This window comes from Magallana gigas, chromosome 3, assembly GCF_963853765.1.
Source record: "Magallana gigas chromosome 3, xbMagGiga1.1, whole genome shotgun sequence".
NCBI lineage: Eukaryota > Metazoa > Mollusca > Bivalvia > Ostreida > Ostreidae > Magallana > Magallana gigas.
This window is the reverse complement of record NC_088855.1, coordinates 21027190-21039187: the sequence shown is the minus strand read 5'-3', so window position 1 is coordinate 21039187 and position 11998 is coordinate 21027190. Positions and strand designations below refer to the sequence as shown.

The 11998-nt window shown below is 34.1% G+C and overlaps 1 protein-coding gene across 5 annotated transcripts in view; it reads right to left on the bottom strand.

The window, feature by feature from the left end:
- Nucleotides 1-11998, bottom strand: part of LOC105344718 (unconventional myosin-XVIIIa) — a 49233-nt gene extending 37235 nt beyond the window's left edge. For 2 of the 5 annotated variants that reach the window (XM_011452566.4, XM_011452564.4), the window contains exon 1: nt 10376-11997. In XM_011452566.4, the coding sequence (XP_011450868.3) occupies nt 10376-11440 (1065 nt within the window). In that variant the 5' untranslated portion in view covers nt 11441-11997. Of the gene's footprint in view, nt 1-911; nt 927-2101; nt 2376-10375 lie in introns of those variants that run through there. The other 3 variants (XM_011452568.4, XM_011452563.4, XM_011452570.4) reach the window with 3 other exon arrangements.

Here is an 11998-nt window from a genome sequence, read left to right as displayed (position 1 = left end):
AGTTTTTGGCTATGATCCTTTTTTTATATCTTTCACACTGTAAAACAGCGGTAAATTAAATAAACTTTGTGTGAAAACTTAGCTTTACCCCTTTTATTTATGCATTAGAAATAACAGCAGGCATTAAAATCCGAAAAAATATTTTCTAAAACATTAAATAATTAACACCAAGCCTCAACCTAAAAATTGGAACCTAATGTAAAGCAAATGACTATTAAGTGTTAAAACTGGCAAAACTCTGGCAATTTGCATTTCTAGATCTATTGCAAATACATGGTCTTTTATCAGACTAATCAAGAGACGTGTTTACTAAATCTATGTACAAACAGATTGTTGCCCGCTCTGACGATTACATCACAAGACAAACACGGGCTGACGTGGGTCCAGGGACATATTTCAACTGCCCAGGAACCAACATATTAAACCATGTTTAAAATTAAAACATTGGGTGCACTTTTAGGGAAAGTAATTGTGTAGAAAACAGTAAATAGATGTGTAATTCTTGTGTAAAATTTTCCAAATATTTAATTATGACTCACTTGTCTAAAGACTGATGAATTTTATGGTTCATATTTTTTTGTCAACTAAAAATTAGAAATAATCCTTCACCACAAAATATTTCAGAGCTGAAAAGTCCCACATCCAGGCAACTTGATATCAACACATTGTAACCTCTGAAAACTGTTATGTTATTAAAAATAAATGTTAAATAACATCCTATATTAGAAGTGTAACAGTTTTAAACTTTTAACAACCAGAGAGAGAGAGAGAGAGAGAGAGAGAGAGAGAGCAAGAGAGAGAGAGTGATAGAGAGAGAGAGAGTGAGTTTCACTATAAACTCAAATTCTACTAAAAATTCTAATTCACTTCCAAACAAAACAAGGTCATATGGCATCTACCAAACCCCTTACCTCCGAGAGATATACCTTGAATGAAGAAAATTCAATACATGTACTAAATATGTCACAGAACATTTGTAACATCATTTTTGTTTTTTAAAAAGCAGCCAGGTAATTGCAAGCAATGCAATAGCAAGATTCGCCACATATTGTTATAGTTATAATTCACATATAAATGTTATAATAAATTCATGCATATTTTTATTATAAATATACGTGTTGAGTAAATTTTTACATCCTTATTTCATCCCTTAAAGTCTTAGTACTGTCTTATTCCCTCAAGTTTATAATTATAAATATATACAATCATGTTAATGATTTAAATGCTTTTGATTTTTATACTCAATAATTCTTTACATTTATAGTTTTAGCAATGATGGGGCCCCAGGACTATAAAGAAAATGAGTTCATAAAAAATTCTCAAAAAAAAGAGCAAGTCATGTCCTTATCACTATAAAAAAAGACCTCAGAGATGAAAATCATTCAATACACCAGACTAGGAGTCTAAAACGTGGTTCCCTTAAGCCAACTCTGCTATCAAGCTATAAAGAAGAGCAAATAAAGGGGTGGGTATAATGTGTATGTGTATTCCTTTCATATATCTCCATGTAAGAATTATTATCACAAATGAACATATTTGATGATAAAAAATTTGAAGAGATACAATTTGCCAAATCTTGGTTTCAAATTAACGGCTCTAAATTTTATCAGCTTTCTTGCATGTTTAATGCCATTAAACGTAACTGGATCTGTTTCCATTCACTCAATGGAAAGGAAAGAAGTGTGAAATTACAAGTAGTTGAAATATTTAGAAGTCAGAAGGATATGAATTGAATGACTTGAATTTACCCAGGTACATGTGGCTAATACATATAGTGAATGTTTCTCTACTTTTCAAAATATTTGACCAATGGCTATATTACATTAAAATTCCTATCCATAAACGAAGCATCACTTATTTTCCCTATTTTAAGTAGTTAATGCTCTCAAACACTTTGTGTAAAATATGTATAAGCAGGGAAAAGTTACCAGTATCTATTCAAACCTTATTCTTGGCACTTTCTTTTTGCAACCCCTTACCCCCCCCCCCCTCCCCCCCAAAAAAAAAGAGGATTAATAAATTCTCCCAACATACCTTAATACATACGAGGTACGTACATGTATTTACTGTGTGATGATACGCAAAATAAAAATTTATTTACCTTCCTTAGTCGCTTTACATGATTCAGATTTGCGGGGTGAGCCTTCAGTCTGGGGCCGTGTTTCGTGACAATTGCACTCATATTTCCAAGATATTTCCAAGAATTAAAAACTATAATATATCACTTCTTTTCAAAGTATAATAAAATTCCAAGCTGCCTCTCCTTGCAATGGAGAAGACAGTCTCATAAGGTTTTTTTTTAATTCACATCACTAGTATTCTTCAACAGCTATCTCAGAATAATTACATAATCTCAAATTTTCTGAGCAAGATAGGGAAGTACTCATTTCACAATAAATATCACCCATCGTGGACATCAAAACCCTCTCTTTCACAGTAGGAAAATAAATATCTGAAATTCAATTGCTATCCAACAAAGCTTTTCACAATACATTTATATACACCAATCCACTGGCTATACATACTAACTTGAACAGAAATGAAGTCCTGTTAGATTAACAAGTACATGTACATGCTCCAATTAAGACATCACTTTGGAACAGAGATTCTATCTATACATTCAGTGAAAATTCTCCAGCCAGATAAATCTGAGATAAAAACTGGAACAGTAAACTTTACAGGCTGCGTACAATGTATTGTACAACATCTAATAATCCATTCTACGTCCTACACACAATAAATTTCTTCCTCTGACTCCTAACAATACAGGTATTGAATCCTGTTAAAATTTTAGGTCCCACAGTGTCAACACACATTCCCGTTTTGAAGAGAGGGAGAGAAAGAAATGCAGCAGATACAATTGCAAGAAAAATCCTGTCATCGAAATCTCTCCGCTGGCCTTCGAAAGTTTACTGATTTGTAAAAATGACTGGGGCCAAGTCAATGAGAAAACACTTTTAAAGTCCTTTTTGCCTCCTGGCAAATGTTGGTAATCGGATCTTCATCCAGTGAATAGCTGATTTAAATGATACATAATTATCTGACAAAACATTCTTATTAACCTTTTTATATGATCAAAATATATCATTACCCTTAACAAGAGGGAGGAAAGATATACCTTACTAGCTTAACACATAGATTTTGGAGTGTAAAAGTGTCTTAAAAAACAAACTTTCAACCTTTCTTTTGCAGTTGCCGAGACTAAATCTCAATGGAAAATATAACATAACGGTATAACAGAATAGAGGCAACAATTATGATAGGAATAATTAGCTTAAAGTAAATAAATTTAAATCCTTACACAGTTGAATAAATCAATAATTAAACATTACGAATCAATGAGAAATGGAATGGAAGTTTTTATTCCATTTGTGTCTTCTTATTTAAATGTCACACCTCCAGTGTTGAGCATAGGTTTTTTTGAGGGGGTAAAAACTCAACAAACACATTTACAAAAGAAGACGAAAGACTGCTTCTTCTATGTTTTATAAACTTAGATGAAACTTGAACATTAATGTATTGATAGCCATGACAGAATTCTTTCTTGTAACTAAATCCAGGTGTAAGGCTCATTTAATTTTATGAATATACATGGTCTATCCCAATATACAAACAAGCTTCAGGCACATTTTTCAAATTCAATGAAGTGATTCAGAGTACAAGGAAGACAACTCTAACTTCCTCCGTAAGACTTTAAAGAGTAGTTTCCCTTTACATGTATGACAAGATGTTTTAATTGAAAAAAAAAAGGCTAAATCTAAATCATCACATTTAACTTTATTGTTATGATATTCATAAGCATTTATACAAGCAATCATTTTGAAATCATCTTCCTTTCTTTTTTTAACAGAGCTTTGGAAAAAAGTTAATTGATTCAAGTGGCTATAAATATAGTATACCAATTAATGAAACTGTCCAGTAGAAAATCATTTCAGTGTCAAATATTTTCAAAAATACTGAGTAAATTTTGTGAACTTTCTGATTTAAAGTACTCTATAAAATTATTTTTTATTTCTTGATTAAAATCTATATATTATAAAGAACCTTAAGGTGATTTACAACCCAAGATTTAGAATCTCAATCAGAATGATCATTGATACAATTAATAGTCAAAGGGAAGTAACTGCTGAAGAGGCAGTCCAATGGAAATTTTACACACCAAATGAAAATTTTATGCATCACTAAAGCAAAGAATTAACTCCAAATCAATTTACTTGAAAGAACAATAATAAAACTATTAAAACAGAAACTACCTGATGTTTTGTATAGATATGAAACAATATTTTAAAACAAACATATTTCACTCCTTTGAGAAAACATACAATAATAGCCTGGTGATTCACTTGACCCTATTTTGCTCAATTTAGCTGATGACCTTGTCTTTTTTTTTTAATGATATGTTCAAATTCATTACGTTCCTGTAAAACAAATTAGTGCTGGGATGTTATTTATATATATATTTTCATGTGAAAGTCAATTAAAAAAGAAACAAAATGTTTGCCTGGTAAAGCACAGATAGTACACAAACGTGAGTACAGGAAAATCATGGCCTAATTTAGAAAATGCAAGCTATGTATAACCATAAAATAAGTCCAAGCTTTCCTTTCGTATCATCTAGTATACACGGAACATCTGACACCTTTAATCATTTCCCCATAAAACGGTTAAACCACAAGGAGAGAACATGCAGAACAGATGTAGAGCTCTGAGTTTCCTTGATATATACCCATTAATACTTTTGTCATGTCCCTCATCCCTAAGTCCTACTCTCCTTCCTTATTTTCAAACATGAAAAGTGCCTCTAACTTTTACATACATGTGTAAACAAGGCAGGAGTTTCACCATAGAAAATATCCGCACCAACAAGAGCACTTTTTCTATTGTACTGAATATGTCTGAATATCAAGTTTCCACAATTAGTCTAAAATCTGATAAGTCTTAAATTCACTAGAGGGTTAAAAATCCTTTATGATTTTATTCAAGTGGAAAACTATTATTTTCTACCCATTATTCATGAATTTGAGCTAAATAGGTATTATGTATAACTAAAAATGAACACCTTTGCCCAGAATTTGCTAAAAATGTGTACACTGGCATTCAAAATATTTTCAGATAATGATTTCTTATTTGGATATTGACAATACACTGCATTGGTGGTGAATTTGCTAGGACATTAAAATTACAAGTTAAACAGCAATTTATTAAACTACGTGTAACAACTTCTTGTACAGGTACTTTAGTTTCCAAAGAACACACACTTTTTTTTGGGGGGGTGGGGGGGGGGGTTGGAGGGGGAGATGAGAGGTTAACAAAATTCATTAACAGTCTTGTTTTTTAAAGACAGCCGGAAATCTGCATATCTACAACTCGTAGACAAATTATCAGCAAGCTTACAAATCAGGCGTATAAACCAGTTCCCCTTGCTAGCTCTAATCTTTTTTAAACAATCAGACCATACTAATAAAAAAACAAAAACCAAGCAAGAATAAAAGAAAAAAAGAACCATTTCTTTACCGGTACAGACAAAAAAGTATTTACAGATTCGGATAATACTTCAGTCTTTAAACTCGGCCAAACATTTCAAATATTTACGATTGTTTGCGTTTGGTAACTTAAAGGTGTAATCCTGTTACAACTGGGTTCAACCTTTTACACCCCCAATAATACTGCGAAGAAACAAACATTGCCACAAATAACTTCATTAATCTTTGCGGGTTTATTTCTTTGACGGATTGCTTGTTTATGTCATTAAGAGGATTTGAAAAAATGTTGACTTTGCCCTTTTCATTGATGTTCATTGATCGGTAGATACATGTATACTGGTATATATGTATCCACAATTTCTAATGCATTTAGGGTTTTGCCTTTACCATATAAAACATGGGCATGTGGAACAAAACTACTGATATGCACTGCTTACATGAATCATATATCTGAACAGTTACTACAGTAGACGAAAAGTACAGTGGTAGTAGCTGGCTTTAAACATATAAGGTTTAAACCTAGACACTAGACGTGTATAATGTACAGTATTTGCATCAAGATGACTGACTGTTGTTTAATTACTATTACATCAAGAGCCATTCACTCTGTTTATTTGACCCCATCATTAGTACATGTACTGTGATCTGTGCTGGTACCGACCAAGGGCTTCAAATTATTTAGTACTTCCACATGATCCACAACTTTCAACACTTGTAGATATGACAATAGCCAACAGTTGCTGGGAACTGCTACTTGGCTCTGTTTCTAACCAAAGCAACCCTCCACCCTTTCCTATACATGCGTAATGGTTATAAAAAACAGTAGTTTTATTATTAATAAATGAAATTAGAATTATATATGCGACAAGCATAATGTTCATAATTAGAGATATATGTTTAGGTAGTTCAAAATGTGATGAGTAAGGGTGTTGGAACCAGGAGGTGCATGAAATTTCGGTTACAGACCTATTTCCTTTTGCATTAAAACTCTCAGACTACAATACATGGAGTTCAGATTATCAAGTGCAATTCACTTTCAAATTGCCCCATACTGACAGTCCACTGACAGATTCTTTCCCTAGCTGCCAATGTTCCTGCATAGTTAATGCATGTACTGATTTGCAAGAAATGCTCGGTTCTCACAGGCAAAAAATAAATGGCATAATAAATTCCAATGCTTATCTAAAACGGTGGTTCAACTTCCCTCAAAGAAAAAAACTATAAAGCCCAGCAGTGCAAATTCTAAATTTAGAACTCAAGGAGAGATAAAAACCTTGATAAATTGATAAGCACAAGCATTTAAGATATTTTTCTCTGTAGTACAATATCTGTAGTGTAAGTCATTGTGAGTGACAGAAATTGGCGAGGAATATGAACATTAATACAATGTACATAAGGCTGCACGCCTCAGACTGTTCAAGTTTCACAATCACTCCACAATGCTTCAAGAAATGCACTCTGAAACTTAGTCCATATCTATAACATTTATAAATCACTTTTTTATATAAGCAATAATATTATTTGAATATTTTTGATGAGCTGTTGGGGCTCTATTATGTTCAAAACAAGAGACATGTCTTTATGCCATATCCTTTCCATATATCCTACCTGTTTCAGTTAATTCTTGTTATTTTGAACTCCATGGGACAGCTAGAGAAAAAATTATTAAAGATATCCAAGGATTTGTGATAAGAGGTTCAAATACATTAAGTATCAGTGGCTGGGCCCTCATTTCAACAAATTAATGGAATTATTGGCATGTGAGGTAATGATGTTCAAGTTTTAGTCAACTGTTTAGGAAAAGTCAGAAACCCTGTAGTACCGGCCGGTACTTAAACACAACTGCTATCTCTTCTGTCTCTGGACAACATCATGACCACACAACAAAACAGATAGGAGTTCATCTCTTTTTCTTCATATCAATCAACACTGTTTTGTTCAAACACTACCTGTTATCTGTATAGAGGGGAAACTCTTGTCAGAAAATGCTGTCCAGCCAATGGTTTGAAAAGGTCATGAATGTGTGGATTTGTGGAATGCTGAATATGTAACAACACTAAACATTGTTGGTATTCAAACTTCCAAGAAATTAATGAAAAGTGATTAAAATCAGTTCCCAGTGAAAAATGTGAGAATTAAGGCCATATATATGTATTTATTAATTTACATACTACAAATTAAAGCTATATGTACTTAAGGAGAGGACTTTGTAAGCTGATTCAGAACTTTGTGTCCAATCCTCTTGACTTTTTGTCATTAAATTTATGTTCACTTTTACCATGTTTACAATGGAGATATTCTAGTGGCATGTACTGCACAGAGTGGTCTAAAAAAGATGACATTTTCATGAGTAAAATGCATGCTAAAAAATGTATTTAGATGAATCTTAGTTAGAGTATGTATATGCATAATGACTGTGTCTGACAAATCACCTCACACCTAATTAATTAATTCATCTTACTGCTAATACAGTATTCTGTGTACCGGTATAATAGTGCAATGACTGACAGTGTTTTTCTACCGACTGAAGTTCATGGGTTGCTAAACATATGCTAAAGGAGGCACAAGTTCTGGCATCATAAATATCCCTTAATTCATTTGAGTAAAATAGCTCTTTATGATAATCCAATACTAATATTTTGTTCTTATCTGCATGTTAATGATGTCATCTGCACCTGCAACTTAAAAGTCTGATAGGCCCAAACCAATAATTAAATGTGGAATGCTCTTTTTTTACAGCATATTGATTAGTTGAATACTGCATTGCACAAAGTGACAATATTTACTCAACATGCATGAAGCTTCCATGAAGTTTTTTATTAAATAGGAATAATTCCCATTGTGTTTAATTAATCAGCAACATATTGTTGATGACCGAAATTTTTTCCTAGTGCATGGTTTCCAGAACTGCCTCAGGTAACATTAGGCATTCCCAACCCAAGTCTCTATTTGAAACAAATGTCTGCAAAATAGTTCTACAAATCAATTTTTTATCAAACACCACACATGAATGTCAATACGGCTTAAGCTAATGCAGATTGAGGTAGACTGCAGACGAATATATAAAAACATCTAACAAAATATCTATTTTTCATGATATGATAGTTTACTTATTATGTCAATAAAATTAGCCTAATAATTTCATTCATGGCCATTTGCCATTCTTAATCCATATTTCATAATGTAACCATAATGAGATTATAGAACCTTATAGTTACAGAATTTGTTAGTAATGGTATAGTTTTAACTTTTTAATGAGAATATATTCTGATAATTAAATATTCAGCGGTGCATTCAACTGAAGTAACAGAATTAATTCTAATGTTATAAAGATCAAGGTTTTCTATTATCAATACAACACTTATACTTTTAACTGTTATTTTTTTAACAGTTGTATTAGTATATACTGATAAAGTAAAAATAAATGATGAAAAATAAACATCATCTATAAAAAAATCAATTCATCACTTAGTTGACAGCATTAATGTCCAAGATAAAACAGCTGATATAAAATTGAAGCTTTTTTAATGAGGGATCCAATACCTCTACTAAATAGTACAGATACAAATAAAATTTTTGAAAACTTTGTTAGCGCAAACTGCACTGGTAGAATTTATTAAGGACAGATGGAAATCTATGTCTATAGCTACAGCCTGTTGACTGTGAGCTAGATGACCAATGTACAAATACAAGCCCCCTAGCCATAACTACCCCCCATACATGCGGTCCTCATGGCTAACCACAATAAACTGTTACTTTCCTATCAATGTCAAATATAAACAGCAAGCCATTCTTTGATCTCAAGTGGGTGACACAAATGGCCTAACAATTGAAAACAAGGGTACATTCTATTCTATTGGGTATACCATGTAACTGATACGATCTCAGGTTATGGTGATTCAGAGCAACAAGACTAGTAAGCATCCTGAGAGTCAGAATAAATACATGTACTTATTTTTGTATGTATTACAGCTCTTAACTATTTGTATCAGTCATACTGTCAGATACAGTAGTTTTTTCTCAAGGCAAAAACAATTTTTGGAGGTGAAAGATTTCTAGTGCTAACAAAAATTTCTCAAAGGTTCTTATACTAACAGCTCCACCCCAATAAAATGTTTTCTTTTCTCTCTTTATGCCTCTCGAAAATTAGCATCATCTTGTATCTTGTTATCAAAAACGCTTGCTGCATGGTGCCTGAGCGATTGAAAATTCAGTTGAAGCTTATTCAATATAGAATGAGTTACACACATCCCTTTTGAATATCAAGTGGTGATCTGCTTTTCACTTCTGATAAGAAATGCCAATTTATAGAGAATTGTAGGGGAAAAAAATGATATACCTTTATCAAGATACGAACCAGTCAATCAGACCCTTAAAAATGCATGCAAAATAATATGCATGTGCACGCTGCACAGAAAATGAGGTGCTATCGCATGTCCTGTGACTAAGCATGTTTAACAATGAAAACATCTGTTTGTGGTTCTTACTACAGACCACATAAAAACAGTCATAAAGCATATGCTGGAACAATATTCAATGAGTCTGACATGAGGTACCTATACCACCTCTTTCATACAGCTGTAACAGCACTGACATGCTTGATGTACCTAGAATACCTTTTTGTTCAGCTCAGACTCACGGTACCAAGGCCCACTGGCCAGCATGTTCTAAACTGACATTTAAAAATTGTAAATGATAATGTCATGAAGTCTCTATTTTAAGTACCCCTTATTTAGTTGAGTACATGTTCTGCAAATGAGCTCAGCTTATACTAGCCTGTCATTTAAAAATTGTGCTATCATCAGGTACCTATCCCTTTCTTGTACATATAACTACAAATAACCTGATGGCCAAGCTAATGCTAGCCTGTCACTTAAAATTTAGGTACCTACCCCTTTCTTGTACCGCACACTGCCACTGCGCTTCAATGTCCCCCCTTTGCTGACCGTTTCCTCAACTTCTACACTCCCTCCATCACCCCCTGGGCGAACGCTGAGCTCGATGAGTTCTTGAATGGGCTGCACTTTCACTGTGACGGTCTCCCCGGACTGACGAATCATTTCCACCATCTCCTCCCTAGAAACATTCTCAACATTAATCCCATTGATTTCAATGAGTTTGTCCCCTGGTATCAATCCCGTCAGTGAAGCCTTTGGCCCACTTCCTGGTTCTGCAAAGACTACAGTATTTTTAATCTCTTCTCCACTTTCGGCACTGTCCACAATAACTGCTTTCCGTAGTGTAAATCCAAAGCCCCCTGTTGGTTGCCTATGTAATACTAATTCTCTAACCCTGGGAGGTTTGGGTGGGACAATTTCTGGCAGTTTTAAATCTGATTTGTATGATTTTTCAGGAGTCTTTTGAGGGGAGGCAAATTCTGTTGATGACCTAGATGTCTGTGACTGCAATGGCTTACTTTCCTGTTTAGCTAATGCTGCTTCATCTTTTCTGGATTTAGCAGCTACATGAGCATTGTATTCATTCATTCTAGTATTTTCCTGCAGGATTGCAGTGTCGTCAATGTCTGTTTGAACTGGGTGTTGTTGCTCTACTTTCCCTTTGAGAATTGATTTAGGTTTGGGGGCTATGGATGGAGGAGCCTTTCTATCTGCTCGGCCTTCACTGGGCAGCCTCTGCGGCTTTGTCAAAGACACTCTCTGCTCTGGGGGTTCTGGTGAGGCCTCATGGGTTGGGCTGGGTCCACCCCCACTAAGGCTGCTGTCACTTGTATCCCTCTTCACCTCATGGCTTCCAGAAGCTTTGTAGCCTGATTTCCTACTTTTATCTTTATCACTAAGGCGTCGAAATACGCCCTTTTTCACTTCATCCAACTTATTTAATTCATCTTGTGTCATTGGCTCACGCTTATCTTTCTTTTCCTTTTCCTTCTTCTCTTTCTTTTCTTTTTTCTTTTCCTCTTTTTCTTTTTTATCCTTGTGTTTCATAAAACTGAACATTTTGTCTGGTTGATGTCACAATTTTCACTTGTCAACACTTGAAGTCTAATTCAATTTCCAACACATGCGAAAAAAATAACCGATAAATCCTCTGCTACAGCTGCTGACAGACAGTGAGGCACTATACCTTTCAAACCAACATCTAACCTTCGACACGCGAAATACACTTGTTTAATGGTGTAAAAAGTACTTGAGTTCACACTTAAATGACACGAACCATTTCAAGCAGAATGTTGTTTAGAGTATGTGAAATATGAGAGTATAAGTAATAGAGTGTTCCGATTCATAGCGCATCCGTCAAAGCAACGAGGTCGAAATAAAAAGTTTAAACTCCGCCTGTGGGAGGTTCGTCTGTCTGCCGATTAGTGTATTAAAAACGTTTATATTTCCGTTGATTTCTGTTTGACAGCGAATACACATTAGCCAACTTTTGTTGTCATAAGTGATTAGGTTCCACTTTCAGCGAGCGTCAATCCTATTATCCGTCCTTCGGTGACCAAAGTAGTCTAATTTTAACAAAATGGCTTCTTAGACAGGAAAGCAGTCGATTTCCGGTTT